The 21,795-nt window shown below is 39.5% G+C and overlaps 3 protein-coding genes across 5 annotated transcripts; 1 reads left to right on the top strand and 2 right to left on the bottom strand.

The window, feature by feature from the left end:
* Positions 1–2,125: 2,125 nt before the first annotated feature.
* LOC116202815 (probable purine permease 11) lies at positions 2,126–5,620 on the bottom strand. Of its 3 annotated transcripts, XM_031534434.1 has the most exons (3): positions 5,443–5,605; positions 4,047–4,127; positions 2,126–3,463 (listed from the first exon to the last, which is right to left on the bottom strand). In XM_031534434.1, the coding sequence occupies exons 2-3, from the start codon at positions 4,120–4,122 to the stop codon at positions 2,370–2,372; spliced, it is 1,170 nt and encodes a 389-aa protein (XP_031390294.1). In that variant the 5' UTR covers positions 4,123–4,127; positions 5,443–5,605; the 3' UTR covers positions 2,126–2,369. The 3 variants fall into 3 exon arrangements, with proteins under 3 accessions (XP_031390294.1, XP_031390295.1, XP_031390296.1); XM_031534435.1 differs by lacking the exon at positions 4,047–4,127 and having other exon boundaries at positions 5,443–5,620; XM_031534436.1 differs by lacking the exons at positions 4,047–4,127; positions 5,443–5,605 and adding an exon at positions 3,878–4,037.
* Positions 5,621–5,705: 85 nt separating this feature from the next.
* LOC116202817 (acyl carrier protein 1, mitochondrial) lies at positions 5,706–8,558 on the top strand. The gene is made up of 2 exons (XM_031534438.1): positions 5,706–5,988; positions 7,990–8,558. Exons 1-2 carry the CDS (start codon positions 5,782–5,784, stop codon positions 8,164–8,166), a joined length of 384 nt encoding a protein of 127 aa, XP_031390298.1. The 5' UTR covers positions 5,706–5,781; the 3' UTR covers positions 8,167–8,558.
* Positions 8,559–9,734: 1,176 nt separating this feature from the next.
* Positions 9,735–15,093, bottom strand: LOC116202816. Its single transcript, XM_031534437.1, has 8 exons — positions 14,727–15,093; positions 13,788–13,933; positions 13,556–13,635; positions 13,358–13,428; positions 12,026–12,096; positions 11,857–11,938; positions 11,594–11,643; positions 9,735–10,160 (listed from the first exon to the last, which is right to left on the bottom strand). Exons 2-8 carry the CDS (start codon positions 13,893–13,895, stop codon positions 10,089–10,091), a joined length of 534 nt encoding a protein of 177 aa, XP_031390297.1. The 5' UTR covers positions 13,896–13,933; positions 14,727–15,093; the 3' UTR covers positions 9,735–10,088.
* Positions 15,094–21,795: the final 6,702 nt, after the last annotated feature.

Here is a 21,795-nt window from a genome sequence, read left to right as displayed (position 1 = left end):
GCTTCCCAAAAAGCATCACGATAGCCCTTTTTTTTTTTTTGTGGCGAGGGATATGCTCAATGAGTTCACCGAATTCGCTCCTTTTAGATGGGGGGTTAATTCATGCATGGAGGTATTGTCCATCGGCTTCCAAAATCATCATACTTAAATTCTAAAAAATAGAATATATATATATATATATTTACTTGGGGAAAGATACTAAGCACTCACTGATAGATCTTTCATTGAACGAAGTCTTTTCAAGAAGGGTGTAGGATCTCATTCAAGCTAGCTAAAGGCAACGGCGGGGTAAAGGGTTGAACTTAAATTTGGGGCCAGCCGCGTCAAATGAAAGATATAGTAGACGTATCAAAGAGGATGTAGCATAGTGATGTCATTGTACACTCGTTTAGGAATAAAAAGATTTCATGATCGATACTCATATAAAACTGTATGTGTCTCTTTATTAAATATTTAATATTTTTATTTCATTATATTAATCCATCGAACTCCCTTAAAAAAAAAAAAGGGATATAGTACACATTAGAACCACGTAGCAGGTTGTTCTCTCCTTGTATAAACAGTAGAGCCAAGTGACCCTCTAGAAGGGCATGTAGTGTAGAAACAATTAAATTGGTACGACGACCCTTTGCACCTAAATTCAAAATGTACTAGATGGAGGCCATATAACATCATATTCTGGCGGCCTTTTACCTCGTCCAAGTAATTAATTGAATGCAGATCCCATACTTAATAAGATTTTGACTTCTTAGTTCTTGCCCCGTTCTGTCCTTCCATAGAAGCACGCGGTGGACAACGATATTCCACATTCATATGGCCCTTGTGGAGTCTTATTAGCTACATATATCCAACAAGGAGGAGTACCAGTAAAAGATGGTTAATAAGAGTAACGAAGATGATTAATGAGAGTAGTTTCGTTAATTCACGATTAAGGAATAAGAATGAAAGTAGTTCCTATTAGGTCAAACCACCAGATTGATAGTTTTTTTGACAAAATCCGTCCGAGTGATTGTTGTTAGTTCTCCCTTATGATAAACCATGTGATACCCGCGCGTTATGCAGTAATCTCTCATTAATTTTTACGTGACAGAGAATTGGTAATCAACATATATAAACATACAATTAATATAGATTGAAAAAAGATTTAATATAAGCTATATATTCTATCAAACAGACTTAATAAACGTTACAAATTGTGAGAAGAGAAAATCATGTTAATAAATAAATATTTATTCTAGTCTTATGAAAATACAAATAACATATTTATTAAGAGATAATCGTGTAATAAGTATATTTACATATATATGAAGAGTGATGGATATTGTGTAGGGGTTAGGTTTTTGGAAAAATATTATATTGAATTGAAAGATAATGTGAAAGCAGAATTTTCAATTCTTCTCTTTATAGACAAGTTGAAAATCACATATTTCGAAGAAATCTATTCAATATAGAGAAAAAAAATTATTGTTCAAAAATTTCTTTAATTATACAATATCACGTACAAGTAATATGGATATATTTTGAAAATTCATTGAATACAACCCAAACAAAATATGATGAATATTTCATTGAGAAATATGAGAAGCTTCCAACCTCTCTCTTTGGCAATAGAAAATTAAATTGCTCACCCCAACCAAAAGAGAAAAAATATTATGGTACTAAACCCATGGGCCTCCCTTATAAATGGAAAAAAAATATTTTTTAATTGTTTGTTTTAGAACAAAAATATATTTTAATTGTTTGTTTTAGAACAAAGATGCTCGGTATTTAAGATTTTCATGTTAGATATTCATAAACCAGTGAAACTTGATTAAGCAGCAAAGATTTATTTATGTGCTCTTGCCATATTTGGAAGATGGCATTTTCTCAATGTTGCTCGAACTATCCGGCACATGTGACTCGAACATGCAGCCTTAGGACATGAAAAGAAAACATTAATCCAAAATTTTACTCCATCCGTGAATTAATTTCTCACGCCGATTAATTTTCAATTTTTTAAATTTTGATCAATTCATTAATTGCGATCTTAGTTGTTATATTTGAGATTGTCATGAAGTGCTTGATTTAATTTTCTCAGTACTAACTATACGCAATATAGTAATCTCTTGCCCCTTCTAAAACCACCTTATCAATAGGAACAAATACATTTCAAAGAATTGCCGACATGCTTTGCACATCATGTAAAGTAATACTGAGGAAAGAAACTACAGATACCATTGACAACAGATCGTTCTTCCATGTCAATGGCAATTACGACAATGAAATTTCAATATGCCTTCAACTTAGAATATAATAGCTTCAAAAAAAATTTCCTAAGACAAATAACTTTGGTAGAAATCATTTACAGATCGAATTACTTGCCAAAATCATCAGCAGACGGAATCATTTTGGCTTCCATCCACATCAATCTGAGCTTTCCGCGCATTAGAATCGTCGACATAGTTCTGATAGATATAGCTTGCAAAGCCCCAACAAGCAAGGAGCAGTGCGATAACCTTCACCCCGCCCATCTTATCATGAAAAGCTATCACCGAAGCGATGGGAGTTATCGCCAAAGAGACAGTACTTATGACGTTCGAGAAGAGAGAGGACACGATAAATATCAAGCCCACGACACCCACCGAACATACCTGCCATGAAATAGCAGTCCAAACCACAGTCATCACATAAGCAAGGCTTCCCTTCCCAAAGGCCTCCATTTCTCCATGCAGAGTATTCCATTCTCCGCTTGCAAAGAGGCCCACAGTTGAAACACAGGTAGCGACAAGGGAAGTATAGATCTGCATCTCTAGTACAGCGGAGAAGGTTTCCTTCTTTATGAACTTGTCGAAAGACAGTTGCATGAGGGAGAGAATAAGCGAGTACATAGCAGAAGCTGCAATGGTGCAAATGAACCCAATGAAGTATTTCCACTTGGAGACTCCAGACGGCTTGTCGGAATCATCATTCACCGCAATGAGGGAAGCAGACAAGGTCAGCACGACGACAGAATTGAGGATTAAGATGGTGAACTTCTGGGAGTTTATGAAGTACGAGAAAACAGCATTGAACGCTAGCTGAGTGGCACAGATGAGAGAGTAGGTGGAGGCAGAGAGGTACAATAGCCCGACAGAGTATAGCATGTTATCACCCGCAATGAGCACTCCGAGGACGAAATAGATCAATGCGAGAGTTCGGATAGAAGGCGCGGTAGAAGAATCGGAAGAATCTTTAGCGGATGCAAGAAGAAAGAAGGGAATGAAGAGGACCGGGAAAGCTGCAGTTTGCACAAGGGTTGCCAACCACTTGCTGTTTCCACCCTGGTCGTAGTAGAACCTCCCAAGGATTACTGCAGCAGCTTGTCCTGCGACTAGGAAGAAGATGTTCACGGCCACCAAAATCCACCACTGCCACCGCCCAAGTTTCATCAAATGAAATTGGTTTGTTATTTCTCCTTCTCTGCTCATGATTGGTTCTTCACAATCTGCCAAGAAGAGTGAAGATGTCTATTAGGACCTCAGCTATGGGACTCCAAGCAGAAAATTTGTGATCATAGTAAACCAGGCAAATTAAAATTGTCTGCTGAATATGTTCACATGAGTGTGTCACTTGCTTTTGTGAGAACAAGCATTTAACTCTATAAAGAAGATGACATCAAATAAGCAAGTATAGAGTACGGCTAGGCCAACGAAAGCGATTCATCGAATATGAACACCACCAATAACCAACAAAAGAACAATTAAGTAAATTGTTTTTATTATTGTACCACAAATCATGAGACGGGGGCATTCATGTATTTGATGCCAAAGGAAAGTGAAGACAAGTAGAGTAAGAGGAGGAACAGGGGAAGATGAAGAAATGACATATTAGAACAGATCTAGAAGGATCAGGCACATACATGTCTCTGCGGACACTGCACAGGGGCTCCAATTTTACACGTACATTCAAAGCTTTTGAGACAGTTCTCACCATATGGAGGTCTTCAATTTTTAAAACCTCCTTCTACTTATATCTTATTGCTTCTATCAGCATAAGTTATGATACCTGCTATAACCACATTACTGTACCTGCAACTTGTGAATACATGAAACTTCTCGCCTGAGCTGCTGAAAGAATTTCATGAAGTGTGCTAGCAAGTGCCATGCTATCTGAAACAACAGGAGTACCATGCAGCAGAAGCTTCAAATATCATCCATATTAACTCTTTTTTCTTTTTTAAATTCGTAGGCTTCATAAAATTACGCATCTTTTAGCCTATCTCTTCCCAATAGTTAAGCAAGAAGCTGGTGAACAATGGGTCTGGGGACAGGCACCTTGCCCTATTAAAAACTGTGTAAGAAAACATTATGCAATTCAAATTATGAGTCTATATGGGTTGGAATGGATTTTTATTGTGGACGGATTAACTTGAGTTTAATCATTTCAACCAAACTCCTGCTACACCTACACCTATAATATTAATGTTAGAGATAGTTTGAAGCCCACCTTAAACTCTATGCCCCTAGAGACGCATCACTATCAGGATTCACGCACAAGAAGAACTTGCCAGGCATCCAAGCGAGGGGGGAAAAAACATTTATTTGTTTTTCTAGCATACATAAACCAGAGCAAGCGAACATAAAAGGCTTCTATCTTCGAGCTACAAACTAAGAAGCTATTAGGTCTCGAGAAAAACTAGAAAAAATGCACAGCTCCAATCACAATCGTAAACATGATATTTCAAACCCACATCAGTAAAGAAGACCCCATTTAAAGACCGATGGAAATGCTTTAACACATACAATCCGTCCCTGCAATCAACTTCAGTTGATTGAATACATTCTATAGAAGAATGAATCAAAACTAGATTGAAAAATCGAGACACTAGAGAGAGCTTGCGACGACTGCACTGTGGCAGGTCTTACACCCAATCAACCAATAAGCTTACCATATGAATAAGCTCTAAGCTCGTGAATACGGTCGTCTTACGTCGATCACTAGAATCGGAGCTTAAGTTTTACCAAAAATTCGAGCAGCTCGCTTTGAAAAAAGGAAGCACAATAGTAGAAATCAACTACAACACCAATCAAGACGAAAGAAAGCAGCAACAGACTCAAACCAATATGATCTACCAATTGTATCGGGCCATCTAAAGTACTGAAGCAGTCAATATGCAAAGCAAAAAAGCATTATTTTCAGCCAAAGAAAAGCAACAAAAACCGAAAGAATGGAAACCCGAAAACGAAAATTTGCCATCACAATCCGGAATTGAATTAGACGAGAGCGAAACTCGCAAAATTCAAAAGTCTCGGAGCTGAATCTATGCACGGAGAACACCGCGAAGAAACTGCGTCCACCATGTGCGAAGTTCCATGAGATCTCCTCATTTACAAGTCAACGAGCAGCACGAGCAAGAAAAGCAAAATATCGTCCTTGTTGAATCCAGAACAAATAAGAACTAGCATATACTAGGGCCGTACTCACATGAAGGAGGAGACCAGAGACGGGTGACAGGCGGCCGGCGGCGATGGCGGCAGGCTGTACGGCCCGGCTGGCAATTATATCATTTTTCCGGTGGGTGGGATGGGATTCGATTTGTGATTGGTGACGACGATCAATCAAGTTTGGCTGTGGCTGTGCTGGCTTGGCCTTGGCTGGCTAGCCTCAAAACGATTATGTTTTTATTTATTTATTTATTTAAGTTCTGTTGTCACGTGCGCCGCGCGTGACTCTCTCTCTCTCTCTCTCTCTCAGTGAGGAACGAGGGTTCGACTCTGCAGCTCGGTCACTGTCTTGCCTGCGGAGAGAGAGAGAGAGAGAGAGATGGCGATGAGGGCTGCGATTCTTCGCCACATTAAAGTCCCTGTAAGGTCGCAAGCTCTCGCCGGCCTCAGGTCCCGGGAATGGAACCTCTCCGGCGGCGCTCTGGTCCGCTTCATGTCCTCTCATGACGAGCATCTCACCAAGGAGGAAGTCATGGAGAGGGTCCTCTCCGTTGTCAAGAGCTTCCCCAAAGTCGATCCCTCCACGGTTCGTTATTCATGACTCCTCCATTCCTTCCGATTCATTTGTTGGGGCTGCGACTCTCAGTCAGATCTTTCTTGTGCCCGGTTGGAAAAATTCGTTCTTGCGGTGATGCTCTCGTGTTTGTCTATAATCATTTACTGGTTGAATTACTGTTCCGGTCGAATCTAATCGGCGAACCAAATATTATGGCTTTGCAGAAGCCGACTCGCGATTTGAAATTGAGTGCTACATTTACTTCAACTGCTGTAATCTGGTTGAGATTATTCGAGGAATGCCCCAGAATTCAATAGGTTGTGTGCCGACATTCTGTAGATGGGTACATTGATCTTTAGCATGTAAAGGTTTTGCTTTCAGTTTGTTCAAACAACTATGTTGGTGCGAGGACTTGTAATTTTATTTCATAGAAAGCAAGCAAGCAAGCAAGCTTGATAATGCTTCTCATAGCAGGACTGTTGTTTGTGTGATGTCCTCTAATTCATGAGCTGAGCAGCAAATCTCATGAGAGTGCTGTCTACTTGTCTTTAACACAATAGTATGAGGTAGGTTTTACTGACGTGACTTTCGATGAAATGCTGGAGTTGTACATGCTGTACTGCATGATTTATCAATCAGATTGAACTAATCGTAGAAGAACTTGAATGATAAATAGTATAAGACAATCCCCGGATGCCGTAGCTGATCTGCTATTCATTCTGAGCAAACTGTTGGTGCCATGAATACTCACCCTTGGTTTTCCTGATGATTTCATACTTAAATATATTAGAAACATTATGCATCTGGATCTCCTATCAGAAGTCGGGCAGATTGAAATCGAGGAACTCAGCTTTTCTGATGAACAAAAAAGCTGTTAGTTTCAGATTTCCTCTATTCGAAGCCTCTCTATTGCAAATTTCCAGTAAAATTGTTTCAGACTCTCAGAAAAAGGACTTTTAATTGGTTTATGCAGAATGTTTCACGGTGTGAGAGCACACTTTTGGGGGCTATTATTCTTTATATAACTGTGGAATGCCCTGAACCTGAAACAATAATGAACAGTGTCAATCTGCTGCAAAGTATGTTTTGTTTATGCAATCTTAGATTCTTAACTTGGTTCTGTTGTTTAAGAGTGGTGGTAGAGGTGGGTCTGGACACCGAGTTATCGGGCTCTTTGTCCCCAAATTTACCTCTTTGTGGATATTCATATACTTGTTTGTTTGAAGTATCAGTGGTACTTGCGCCATGAGTTGGCCTTATTCCAATAACCACTATCAAGAATCTGTGCTAGACATTCAGATATTTTAAATTGTCACCTCTTTGTTATTGTTTTTGATCTACACTTTGTTTGGATAGAGGGATGCGTAGGGACTTCATTCGGAAGAATTTCTTATGGAGGGGGGAGTGGATATGGAGGGAAGAGGAACTTGTATAGGATCTGGTGAATTTCGTCAATTAAAAGATAGTATTACAAGATTTGTTGCTGGAACTACATAGAATATGGTGAAGGACTAGGTATTCCTGTCCCATAAAACTTGTATGTCCCTTGAAGAACTGTTTCTTCTCCTCTTACCTCTTGCTTATTGACATCATCTGAACAAGAGAAAATACTCAACTTTCTTTCCTTTCAATTCCCCTCCTGCTCCTGTCCTTTCCCTTACTAAAGTGCACCTGCTCAGTTTGTTAGGTGTTTATGAGAAATAAAATGCAGTTGATACAAGTGTTAACTGATAACTGCTAGAAGCAACTTGCCCATTGTTGGCTGATATAGAAAGAAAGATGTTGATATGTTAAAAGCAGCTTTCCCCTGCTTGGTGGTGAGTGAAAGATGTAATCATTTGATGCATGGATGATTGATTTATCTGTGACTGGGTTAGCTTCATCTTGTATCTATTTTCTTCAATTTGAGAAGAAATATTTAGGTCTATTTGATGTTTCATCAGGTCTACCTCATAGTAGAAATCATTTAGCATGTCCGATGTTCACCTTCCATGTAATTGACTGGGTATGTTGCTCTTCACTTATATGTAGGTGACTCCCGATGTACATTTTCAGAAGGATCTGGGTTTAGATAGCTTGGACAATGTGGAGATTGTTATGGCTCTGGAAGAGGAGTTCAAGCTTGAGATCCCCGATTTAGAGGCTGACAAGATCGATTCCACCCGTCTCGCTATTGAGTATATTTATAACCATCCAATGGCCGGTTAAGTTGGGCCCAGTTCTTTCATCTGATTTAGTGTTTTATGCCGCAAAAAGGGAACTGCTGAACTAGCTCCTGTTGTTCCTCTCGGTGCGTGTGGCTTGTCCATTTTGTATCAGGGACGGGAAATAATCAAGATAATCTTTTCATGAGAGATTTAAATGACTGCCTAGAAAAAGCGCGAACTGAGCGTCTCTTTTAAGCATCTGTATGGAGTCTATTGACATTTGGGGGATTTCTTTTGTCAATGTTAAAAGACTGCTCTGCTTAGGGGTCTGGCATTTCTTGTTTTGAAGGCTTCTCCTCTTACATTTTACACCCTCAGTTTTCATGTTCTCTAAGCTATACTCCGTCCGGGATCGAGGAAGAACTGTAATAAAGAAACTTTCCCATTGAATAAGTTTCTGAGAAGAGAGTTGTAAGAGAGAAGTAGATATTCCTTACTGGATGATTGTGCAAGTGATCTCTTTAAGGCCGTTGGCAGGTATACACTTGCCTGCTAGTTAATTGTGTCTGAACTAGAATGTACTGTGTAGTATTAAATATCTCAAGGGTGACTTGGTAGCTTATCTTTGAATGGAGCTCAGGGGTAAAATATCGAACTCTGCCTGGTGAATCTTAATTGGGCAGACTTAAGAGATGTGTGATGTAACTCGTGGTGTTGATTATTCTTGGCGAGATGATCCCTGGATCATGAAGAGTCCTTTGGGTCCTGCTTGTACAGAGTTGATGTTCAGATCGTCCTGCTCACGAAGAAAAAGGGAGTTCAAAATCAAGACAGCAGATCATCTTAATTTTCTGATAAAATATAACAGAACCGTCAAGTATACAGGATTTTCAGTTGCTTAAGACAGAGAGATGAACGATATGCCACAGAGGCATGGGAAATGGAACCTCGTGATCACGAGGTATACAGAAATTCTCGGGTATACAGAAATTCTCGGGTTTCACCGCAACGTAGTTGGATCACAGAAAGGCCCGTGTTTAATGAGCCCAAGCATTGTTACATTGCACATTGTCCATGTCTTGCTCACTCCATCCCGCACACATTAAGTTCAGCCTGGGCTTTCGTTGTTCTATTGAATGGAAAGGATTCAATTCGACCCCGTTGGAAAGGACCCCTTTTTTTTTTTAATTACCAAAAAAAACAGTACTGTTCCTTTTCTATTGAATGGTGTATTTCGATGGTCATATAATCAATCCATCACAGGGGGCTTTCTCTTAAGGACCAACATGTTATTCAACCATTTGAAAGCTGCAATAATTGGGAGTAAACCAACCCAACTCCAACGGGAGACGTGTTTCCGCAAGATGAATTCATCATGCCATCGTAGCTTCTGTTTCAATTTGAGTTTGAACCCAAAATACATATCATTCCCCATTTCTTAATGGAGAATCAGCAAAGATGAAAGAGGGACACCAAATCAGATATCAATCCTATTTCCTTAACTCATTTCTTGAATGAGAATCTAACTCGAACATTGACATCTCCAAACTGCCAGAACAGAGAGCCTCACCGATGGCTGCTGACTAGAGTCATCTCCAGCATGCCAATGTCACTGCAGTAGGACGTGGATCGAGCAATAGAGTAGTCTCGTTATCTTTTTTTTTCATTCTTAATGATTTCAAATTCTATACTGCAGGCTTTGTTTTTCATAAGCCTTCAACATTACATAATACAATATTCAAGCTTCAGAGCTTCCTAATCTATTCAAGTCAAGTAGTAAATCAGCTTCCCAGTGGAAAACTACAACCATATAACTTTAACACTGAATTAGACGCAGAACAAAATTGGAAAGAAAGGGGAGAGACCCGGAAATGGATCACCACAGGACGAATCCTCCTCTTCCTTCTTGTCTATCTCCCAAACTTCAGATCAGAAAACCTGTAGGATGAATTTCGATGGAATATATCTCATACGAGAATGCTTTTACCAGTTGATGAGTCTGAATACGAACTTGCTCACTCTCGTGGATAAAACTAACCAAGGTATGATCCCAACCTGCGAAAAGAACAGAAGACACAGTCCACTAGATTAACAAAGAATTCTCGAGCTTCTATCAGCTGAAATGAAATTAGAGCGATCGAATAACCAACATGATATATAACATCACATGATCCAAAATATATGATAATCGCGTCCTAGATTGTGGTGCTTCAAAGATATCCACAATCTACTGCGAACACATTCTCTCTATTGATTACTTCTCTAACGCTTCCTAAAATTTATGAAGTGTTAACAATACGGCAAGATCTTGAAACTTACAACTATGCAACTAGAAAATCTGGTGGCTACCAAATCCTATTTGTCTGTCCGGTAAAAGGGGATAGCATACCAATCATACTGTCCCAACAATGGAATCCCCTTCTATTCAATATCACACAAGCCATATTTTCACTGTTCACACTCATAGAAACATGCTGACAGGAGCAGTCCCCGTAAAGCAAAAAATACTCCAGTGCATATAAAAATCCATCGATAACAGTTGGTTTCACAGTAATAAATTGTTTCACATAATGATTCACAATAGAAAATGATATGGCAACATGGTTGCTAAAGGGAGCATCTGCAGACAAAGATCTTCACTCTGACGTGGACTTTCTAAGATCTGTTTTCAACATCTGAGTAATTGCTTTATTGGATATATTAAATTAAGGTCAATAAACTCAGTCCCTCCGCTTTCAAATATTCATTGCGGTAATCTCAGTGAATTGTCTCATGTTGTTCCAATGAATAGTATCGGGGACTATGTGGAATGTAGTAACAGAAAGTCGCTAACATTATTTCCCTTCGCACTAACATCAATTAAAGAAACGAATGCCCTTGCATTTAGATGCATCAGAGCATGCACTCCAATTGGCACGATGAAATACTAAATAAGAACATTCTCAAGATGATACAGAACTTGACAAAACCCTCGTACTGATACCAGTTCCCCATCCAACTCCTCGTATGTTTTCTCTCAAGTACATGAGGTGTTAAGGGACTGATGTCGAGATCGCTCGGTTCTTTCCAGAAAAGAAGACGCTACAATGGCTCAGATCTCAGTGTGCTGGTTCCTAGGACCCATTATAGAGGGACAGATTGAAAGGCAAATGACGTCTAAACATTTAGATATTATTTCTGGACTCGAGGAACACAATTGAATATTCTTATGCACCTATGATCACTCGGCTCTAGTTTCCAGAAAAGAAGACACTAAAATGGCTCAGAGGTGTGCTATAGAGGGACAGATTGAAAGGCAAATGATGTCTAAGCATTTAGATATTATTTCTGGATTTGAGGAACACAATTGAATATTCTCATTGACCTATGCCATAAAGGCCTCTTATTCCAGTTAACCATATTTTTGCTTGTAAAGCTTATCTACCAAAAGTTGAAAATGTTCTCAATCTTCGCTAACAATTAGATGATAAAGAACAACTTTTACGTACCATAACATTACCACTCAAAGTGCCTCCAGCTCCCCAAGATAACAATTCACCTGGAAATAGTAAGTCATTAGTTTCAATTTATGCTTCACGATGAACTTTGCAAGGCAAAGCCATGGCTTTACAAAACTGTACCCAGAAAACACAATAGGATATCCAGATATAGTATCCACACAAAAATATGAAGGATGCTGAATTTCAATTTGCTAAATAATCAAGCAGAAATGCAGTCCCCAAAAAAAGAACAATTTGAGTGATGGCATTACCAAATGGTAGCACAAGTTGCTCAGATATCGATGCTACAGGCGTCCTCCAAAACCATAAAACCAGTACAATGTATGTGAACACCTGTATTAAACATTCCAACAAATTAACTTCTAGGTAACACAGAAAAGAAAACAAAGTTTTTCAGACATGCAAGGATCATTCAACCACCTTTGTGAAGAATAGAGCTTTCAAAAAAGTCTCATAGGAAAGCTGTATCTCCTTGCCCACTGATTCTTGAACTGATAGGACATTAAACCATGAGTTAAACATTGGGAACTAAATGCAAACAGATGAATATAAATAAACAAAAGAAAATGTACTTGTGTGCTAGGATATGAAAGAAACAACAAAAAATAGTCTTTAATGCAGAAGAGATATGGGACTTCAAAAAGGAAAATGTAGCCTTTGGCAATGATACCAATTCACTGGCAGTTTGAAGATCCATCGCAGAGAGAAGACAATAAATTACTCACACCTTTTTTAATCTTTTTGCTCATCCAGATGTCTGGCTTTTATATGGTTCATCGACATCAAGTAGTCCCATAAGGCAGTACTACATATTTCCTAAAATTAAAATCACCTTGGAACTTACTAACAAATGGGTGAATGGAAGCAGGCTATCTGATGGATCTAGGAGAAGGTAACCTGATAACACGATAGCTTGCCTAGATAGACAAAGATCATTGCCGATCATGTACATATGCTTGTCTTATTATTAGCTGAAAGTGCAGGGGCAGGGAATCGAAGAGGAGGCTGGAACCAGCAAGCAAACAACAGTAACACACCGACTATGAGAGCTTAATTATGATGTTTCCACTCCATTCATACCTAACTCCTCAACCCACAAAACCATCTCTGTTACAATTTACTAACATCAGATGGACAAATAGCAGAAATTTTATGTCCCTGAGCACAATGCAAGGTGAAAAGTTGATACTCATTGTGCCCTGTTTTTGGTCTCCATTAATAGCAACAAAACTAAGGGGAGGATTGAGGAGACGGGGTAGCTTTGAAGTTCTACAAAGACTAACTCAATGCAGGGTTGATCACGTCAATAGCAAGCAGCCCTTATACTACTTTCCTGAGGCCAACAAACAAATCAACCATGCACTCTGCTGAAAAGTATAAAACAAATAGGTATCTAGTACATCTAATCACCCTTTTGTACTTCTTTTTTTTTTTCCCTTTTTGGGATATCACCATCATCTCCATGTTATGCTGAACTGCTCACTTAGATTGTTTGTTAATTGAGCTTCAACTATAAAAGCAAGCAAGATCGCAATGCAAGATAGTTCACACAAAAAGATAAGAACAAATCTCTACTACATATTGCAAGTGAGTCGTCATATTGCCAGGTTGCTACGAAATTAAGCTTATTAAGTATTCTAGCAAATGGATGAGTCCTACTGAGTTTTTGCAAGTCATATAATTCAACTCCGTCAATGAAATATATTAATGATAAAAATAGCGTGTGGGTTTATCGTCAACAAGATGAAATACGTTTGGCGAGTTCTTTCTCCTTGGCAGCTGCTTGCCTTCGAAGTTTTGAGGCTTGAGCAAATGTGGATGGCCTGCAGACAGGAAGTCATCTTCATCAATTCATCTTCCTTTTGAATGGTGATTTTAAACATAAAAGGTCCATAAGCATAATTCGTAATCTGTGAAAAAGTAAATACCATAAAACAATGAGAAACTCACTGCGAAAGGGTGCTCGCATCTCTCAAGAGCTTCTTTATTTCCCCACGCAGCTGTTCCTCTGCAACATTCTTGAACGCTCTCTGAAAATCAACTGAATCATGATTACTTTGATTCATAGAACAGAAAAGAAACTGATCAAGCACTGGCTTGATGGGGCCTAGGCTATGAGAATTAGAAGTTGCAGAAACTGGATGGCGAATGCCAGACTCAAGAAATTGATTAAAGGCCTTACCTTCTTTGAGTGCTCAAACCAACGGTTTACGAAATGGAAAGCGAGAACGAGGATGAAGATGAAGGGAGCTGCAATGGAACTGCGGTGCTCAAGGGTTTCCTCCGCCATGAATGGTTGATTCCACCGGTTTCTCAAGAAAGGCTCACCTAATTACAAAAAACTCCATCCTATGAGCCTTTGCTCACTTGAAAAGACCAAAACCACAACCAGTACAAGAGCTGGAAAATGGGGCCGAGATGATGCATGAGTTTCAGTTCTATAGTTTATATCTATCTAGGGGACAATGGCAGGGTCCCAACTCATAGCATCCTCCCTAGAAAATTAAAACAAATGCATGGTATGAATGATACCACAATCTAAGGTGGCGTTTGGTCCATACCGAACATGGACTGGTAATCCACATTACCCCGTTTGATATAAAAGAGAGTTTACCAAAAAAATGCTTCTTTTACTAGAATACCCTCAAATAAAACTGAGCAACTCTCATTACATAATATGGCTCGAAACCCTCGATCGCTGGCCAGCGACACCCCATCTCCAGTGACCAAACTTTACTAGCCCATGTAACATCATAACAAACATCCATATAGCCAGTAGTGAAATTGCAAGTGAAATCAGCAATTTCAATCCAATCAAATCATGTAATTTCAATATCATTTCGTAGAATCAAAGTATGAGCCAGCCCGTGCCCATTTCAATGACAAATATCATCATCATATATGATACTTCAACAACTGAGATCATAGTATGAATCAGCCCTGTGCCAATATGAAACAGAGATAAACGACAATACAACCAGACATCAACGACAATGCCCAATATGAGGATACTTCAACAGTTCAACCTAATATCATCGCCATTGTACACGGGCATGAAATCAACGACAATGCAAGAGCGAAAAGGGCAGCCTCTAGATCCGATTGGCACCGGAAGTCATACCTGATTGAATTTGGCAGGGGGCAGAGACGGGGCAGTGAAAAGGGCAGGAATCGAAGAGGGGCAGGAGTCAGCAACGGCCAGGAAACAGCAGGAGGCGGAGACGAGCAGGAGGTGGCGAAGGTCGAAGGGCGAATCCGGGCAGAAGGCGACGAAGGACAGAGCCAGCGACGGGCGGAGACGGCAACTCGGAGGAGGCGACGACGGGCAAGAGGTGGCGACGGGGAGGGGCCGGCGTAGGTGAGGAACCGCCAAGGGGGAAGAGCTGGTGTGGGCGAAGGGGGAGGAGAAGGTGGGCACGGGGCAGCTTTTTGTGTTACGTTGTTTGCCAGTGGCCCGACACGACGCCCGCCCATCCAAGTTTATCCCAAATTTCAGAATTACCCTCTCAGATTTTGGTCCTTCTACTCGATTGAGGGGAAATGTATTATTTATTTAAGAGTAAATAGATAATTTTATCCCTGACTTTCGTAGATTACATCAATTTCGTTCCCGACTTATTTTTTGCATCAATTTTGTCACCGACTTTGCACGATTACATCAAATTCGTCCCTGATTTTACACAGTTACATCAATTTAGTCTTTGACATTTGCAACACAAGTCCTTGAGTTTTGGCGTTACATCAAATCGATCCCCGGTTACGTCAATATAGTCCGAGTGACTAAGGAACAAACGGCGTCACTGTTCCGTTAATTTCTTGGGGGACTGAATTGATGTAACGTGTGAGCCAATTGATGTAATCCCAAAATTAAATGATGTTTGTTACATCACTTACATCCTTAATGTTGATTACATCATCTTTCCCCCTTCTTTTCCCTCCCGTTTGAAGACGCTTCATCTTCTTCCTCTGCTTTCTCTCTCTCTATTTGTCTCTTGTGAATTGTCTTTCTTCAGGGAAGAGAGAGAGATTGTCGGGTGATGTTTGTCACTAGGGAAGACACCACCCGCCTTTTTTCCTTAGCTTCCTCGCTCACTCTCCCTCCATGTGACTCGTCTCCTTCCTCCTCCTCTAGCCCCGATCCATTGTTCCTCTCTCTCTCCTCGTGTATATGTAAATGGGTGAATCTCTCATTTGTTCATTTTCTTTGTGGGGTATCCTAGCTTGATGATCAGACACCCCGTCAAACACCGAGAATCGCTCTCTAGCTCAGCTGTAGCACACTTCTCCCTCTGCTAGACCAAATCTTGGAAATGGGTAGCCTATCTCCTTGAAAATCCATTATATATATATATATATATATAGAGAGAGAGAGAGAGAGAGAGAGAGGGGGGAGAAAGGGAAGCAAAGATGAGAGATCCCAAGATGAGAGCTTTCTTGGTCTTGGTCTTCTTGGGTCTCTCATGGGCTCCTTTAAGCTCCGCTTCACCTTCGAGTCCGAAAGATGGGAATTCCGGAAAGGATCCTCTGAAGTTGATCTTGGGTGAATAACGAAAAGCCCATTTTGATACCGCATGATTGTTGTTTGACACTTCATCCAATGGCCTTTGTTCGGGTGGATGAGGATTATGTGGAAAGTGATAGGAATTAGGAATAGGCTTTGAGGGTATGTTTCAGCTTTCTCGAGACTCAAAGACCCGACAACTTCTATTTATTTTCAAAAATACGTTAAATACTTATATTTCTAGAAAAATTCCAGAAAATTACTGAAAATAGGAAATTGAAATACGAGTTTTTAGGCGCAAAAATCAGTAAAAACAAAGATCGAAGCGTCTCACACGAGCCTCCCGAAGTTGTTGGGCGTCACAAGCAAGAACTTCGGTAGAGTGTTTCTATCTCCACAGGACTCAGATTTATGTCTTCTATGTGACTGTGGAAACCTCAAACAACAAGCTACAATTTAGAATCAAACGGAAGTGAAAAATATGGAGAAAATAGGTCGAAAAACTAGCTCGAATCCTCTAGTTCATCATGTCCGCAGCCGACTTTAGAATGCGATATTTTTCAAATGACTCAACCAAATTCGGTTTCTATAAGATCCTATAGTATCCTACTGATCTAAGCAATGAAATTATATAGCAATTTCGTCAAATAACATAGCTATGATGATCTGCCATTAACGAGCCTTCAAACTTTCTCTCTCTAGAACCAAATGAGCTACACCTCAGCTTTCGGAGTTGAGGGTCACCTCGTCACCCATCGCCCCAAAATCAGTCAGATTGAAGGCAGTCTCCCTTAGCCTCAGGAATGACCGAGCCATAACAGGTGAGATTTGTACTGAAGAAGAAAAATGAGAAGGAGAGGACGAAGAAGAAGAGTAAATAGAGACATATGGGTTAAAAAAAAGTTAGGAACTAATTTGATGTAGAACGAGAACCAAATTGATGTAACAATTTGCACCATTTAACACCTTCAGCATTAATACTTAACGGCAGGGACCAAATTAATGTGGCAGGGGACCAAATTAATGTAACATTGGGACTTGATCGATGCAACCACCCCACAGAAGAACCAAATTGATGCAACTGTAGCACTAACTGATGTAATTGCGGAAAGTCAGGGACTAAATTGATGTAACCGTGCAAAGTCGATGACCAATTTGATGTAACTGAAAAGTTATGGACTAAATTGATGCAATAGTGCAAAGTCAGGGACGAAATTGATGCAAAAGTGTAAAGTCGATGACTAAATTGATGCAAAAAATAAGTCAGAGACGAAATTGATGCAACTTACGAAAGTCAGGGACGAAATTGCATATTTACTCTTTATTTAATAATGCATGTGTTAAATAGTTGTATGCAAACTTATATATCTATATATATATTTGTCTATATTACAAAGGGGAGAAGGATAGAAGCTGGTATAACTTTCATTATTCCCTAAATTACCTATGGCAAAATGAAATTACTAATTCACTGACAAATTAGTTATTGAAATTAAAAGGATGATTTAATAAATTCATATTCTATTAAGTATTAACCACTAAAATAACTTCCAACCACCCCATTTTCTCTCTCCCCTCTCCTCACCGTTCCTCCATCTTTTATCTTCCTCCTCAATATTTTCTCTTATTAATTTTATTATTTAATATTAAAAATAACAAAATCATGTTATAACCTCTATAAAATATTAATAACCGGCTGGATTATATATAACTAGAAAATATCGCATGTAGCTTTTCACATTGAATTTATGTTGAAAATCTTGCACGTAGCATGTGTCACTTTCTTTTAATTAAATTTCGTGCATAGCTTGAGTCTACATCCAGTTTATGTTACTTCAAAAAGGAAAAGGAGTCATTCATCTAACTTTTTGTTTTCAATTTTACCCCCATAATTTATATTATATTATTTAAGAATTGTTAGTTTGAAATTTTTTTTAAAAAAACTACCCACTATTCCATTTTTCTCTCTTCCCACTCTTCTCACTCCTCTCCTACCCCTTTGTCCCCTCATCTCCCTCACTCTCGTTAGCTCTCCTCTTTCTCCGCCACTCGTTGAGGAAAGGGGGCATGTTCTTGATCAATTGGCTTTCCTTTGTTTTCATTTTTTTCTTTTAACATTAATTTTTATTTTCTTCTTCAAATTCAATCAAATTACGAAGAATTTAGGGAAGAAAAAAAATCAATTGGTGTCACATGTGCAAAGTTAGTGAGTTTAGATACATGATGATTAAACAGAAAATGTGTGAGTTTCGCGCTAGCGCAAATACGCGATCTAGTACCATAAATGATCAAATAGCTCCAACCATGAATTAAAACGTATAAGAAAGTCCTAAGTATAGGAGCCATAAAGATAATTATATACAAGAAGTTACTAACAGAAATAACGTATCCTAACTAATTATAAATTGGGACAAATAGATAAAGATAGCCATATATAAAAATCGGGTGGAGGAAACCCTAACTATGGCAGTGCTTCCTCTGTCAATGGAGGCGGAAACTTCTCTGCTGGAAATGGAGGTGGACGAGAGCAGAACTGGTAGTCGAGTCAAGCCTAGCCATAAAGAGATTCAGAGTATTTGACAAATCCAACCTACTGTTCATAGGTTTACTGGTATTCATATTATAATTGTGTACAAAATCATGGAACGTGTATCACATTGGTTATACACAATTAATGATTTTTATCTATGCTATCTTTCTCTATTACTCCCCCGCAAGCGCAACGGGGAGGGAGCAACGTTGAGCTTGGATCGAAGTGTTGAGAAGCGAGAACTAGTAATTCATTTGATGAGACCGTCAGCAAGTTGATCATTTGTGCTGATAAAGCGGATGAGTAGCTGCTGTGAGATACGCTCTGGCGAACAAGATGATAATCTATCTCAATATGCTTGGTCCTAGCATGAAACACGGGATTTGCTGTGAGATAGATAGCCAAAATATTGTCGCACCATAGAATTGGTGGACTAGATAAACAAACTCCCAATTCCAAAAGTAATGATTATACACAGATGATTTATGCAGTGGCATTAGCCAGAAATCTTATATTTTGACCTAGTGCTGGAGCGGGCTACGGTTCGTTATTTCTTGGAGCTCCAAGAAATCGGATAAGGACCAAGAAAAATAGCAAAACCGTTGACAGAACGACGATCATTAGGATTGTCAGCCCAATCTGCATCAAAGAAGCCATGTAGGGAAGATATGGAGCCCGGTTTAAAATGAAGTCCATGAGTAATAGTACCCTTGAGATATCGAAGAATGTGCTTTATCGTCGACCAGTGAGCTATATTGGGTTTATGCATGAATTGACATACTTGGTTGATGACAAGTGCAATGTCAGGTCTTGTGCGAGTCAATTATTGAAGGCTTCTAACGACACTCCGATAGAGGGAAGGATCCTCAAAAGGGTCACCATCATGGAGAGAAAGGCGAGCACCCGTGGTAACGGGTGAACTAATGGGCTTACAACCCAACATAGAACTTCACGAAAGAATATCATGAACATACTTCGCCTAAGTGAGGTGTAGTCATGTCTAGTCAAACATAGCCTCCATACCAAAAAACTAGTTAAGTGGTCCTAAGTCCTTCATCACAAGTTCTCAATGAAGTGCAGTCATCAGTGAGTCAAAAGGAGTCCCTGAAGTACCCGTGAGAATAATGTCGTCAACATACACAAGAATAAGAATAGTGTAAGTCCTGCCCCGTAAAATAAATAGTGACGAGCCTGTAATTGAACCAGTAAATCCCAAGCTCAGAAGAAAGTTACTTAGACGTTAGAACTAAGCGCGTGGAGCTTCTTTAAGACAATAGAGAGAACGTCTTAAGCAACATACAAAGTCTGAACGAAGAGGATCGACAAATCCAGGAGGCTGACTCATATAAAATTTATCACTGAGATGATTATGAAGAAATGCATTCTTCACATCCAGCTGTCAAATAGGCCACCGAAGAGAGATAGCTATAAAAATGAAAACTCTAATGGCGACTAACTTGATAACAGGGCTGAACGTCTCCTCATAGTCAATGTCTTCCCACCAATTAAAACCCTTGGCAACAAAACGGGCTTTATACTTATCAATTGTGCCATCAGCCTTTTGCTTGATCCTTAAACCAATTTGCAGCTAATAATATTTTTTGAATGAGGAACAGGAACCAAATCCCATGTATGATTATGAATAAGAGCCTAGAACTTTTCTTCCATGGCGGCTCTCCATTGTGGATCTTTTTGTGCCTTAGAGTAGGTGTGAGGTTCTCGTAGATCAACAGAAACAGAAAAGGAAGCTGGACTTCGAGATATGACAAAACGAGAAGCAGGGAGAGTCCTATCACGAGACCTGGTTACCATAGAATGAGTCCTTTGAGGAGCAGGATCATTAGCTTGAACCACCTGTGTAGAGTCCATAGAGTCATCAAACTAATTGACGACTCGAGAAACCAGAGATACAACATCACCATCATGTGTAGGAGAATCTGCGTGTTCAGGAGAACTAATATGTCTAGGAGGGTCACCAGTAGCATCAGTGGATAGAGGTACGAAAAAAACTGGAAGAGGAATATGGGATAAAAGTATGGTTGTACAGGACGTATTATGTGAAGAAAAGAATGTCGTACCTGGAGCATGTACGAGTGAAAGAGAAATCTCTCTGGAACCCGCTGGGACAGATGACCTAGAACGATATGGGAATGGCCGCTCATTAAAGATAACCTGGGAGAATATAAAGATACGACCAAATACTGAATCCAGACATTGATATCCTTGATAATGAGTGGGATAACCAAGACAAAAGCAAGGGACGGACCGAGGTTCTAATTTGTGACGAGTATAGGGACGCATCTAAGGAAAGCAAAGACACACGAAAACCCTTAAGATAGAATAATTAGGAGATCAAGCATAAACAATTTCAAATGGAGATTTAAACTTGAGTGATTTAACATGAAGGCGATTAATGAGATAAATTGCAATCTCAAAAGCATAATTTTATAACTTTGGAGGTGAAGAGGCATGAAAAAGTAGAGTAAGATCCATGTCGACAATGTGTCGATGCTTTCGTTCTGCAAAACCATTTTGCTAAAGACGTGGGGACATGAAATACGATGGAATATGCCATTGTTCTGGAGTTCAGCTTGAAAGGCGTGAGAAAGGAATTCCTTAGCACCATTAGACTGTAAGAATTTGATTTTATGACCAAATAGATTTTCGACCTGTAAGCGAAATGCACGAAAGATAGACAGGACTTCGAAACGAGATTTCATCATATAGAGCCATGAGAATTTGCTATAATCGTCAAGAAAGTGAATGTAATACTGATATCCAGTATGAGAAGTAATAGGTGCAGGTCCCCAAATATTAGTATGAATGAGTTCAAGAAAGACATTACTTTTATTAGAAGTAAGTAGAAATGAGCAGTTCGCAATCTTCCCCTGCTGATAAGCGGAACACACGCGATCACTATCATCATTATTTAATAGAACAGACGCAGGCAAAGTACGACGAACAATAAGAAAGGATGGATGTCCAAGACGTTGATGCCACAATGTAGCAGACTTTGAGGTAGCAAGAAGAGCATGTGGATCAAGGTTATATTAGTCTCTCGGCTGGAAATAGTACAGTCCATCCTGAACTAGTCCCCGCATTAGCTCCTGGTGCGTGCGAAGGTCCTTTACAATAAAGAAATCAAGATGAAGCTCAAAG

This window comes from Punica granatum, chromosome 4, assembly GCF_007655135.1.
Source record: "Punica granatum isolate Tunisia-2019 chromosome 4, ASM765513v2, whole genome shotgun sequence".
Classification (NCBI taxonomy): Eukaryota; Viridiplantae; Streptophyta; class Magnoliopsida; order Myrtales; family Lythraceae; genus Punica; species Punica granatum.
This window is presented reverse-complemented; position numbering and strand designations above follow the sequence as displayed.

Excerpts from the sequence above, each read along its gene's own strand:
- LOC116202815 (XM_031534434.1), bottom strand. The coding sequence starts at position 4,122 with ATGGCACTTGCTAGCACACTTCATGAAATTCTTTCAGCAGCTCAGGCG. Across the intron at positions 3,464-4,046 it reads CATGTATTCACAAGTTGCAG|ATTGTGAAGAACCAATCATG; the intron begins GTACAGTAATGT and ends TCTTCTTGGCAG.
- LOC116202817 (XM_031534438.1), top strand. The coding sequence starts at position 5,782 with ATGGCGATGAGGGCTGCGATTCTTCGCCACATTAAAGTCCCTGTAAGG. Across the intron at positions 5,989-7,989 it reads CCAAAGTCGATCCCTCCACG|GTGACTCCCGATGTACATTT; the intron begins GTTCGTTATTCA and ends ACTTATATGTAG.
- LOC116202816 (XM_031534437.1), bottom strand. The coding sequence starts at position 13,895 with ATGGCGGAGGAAACCCTTGAGCACCGCAGTTCCATTGCAGCTCCCTTC. Across the intron at positions 11,644-11,856 it reads GCAACTTGTGCTACCATTTG|GTGAATTGTTATCTTGGGGA; the intron begins GTAATGCCATCA and ends TACTATTTCCAG. Across the intron at positions 10,161-11,593 it reads CTTTGAGTGGTAATGTTATG|GTTGGGATCATACCTTGGTT; the intron begins GTACGTAAAAGT and ends TTCTTTTCGCAG.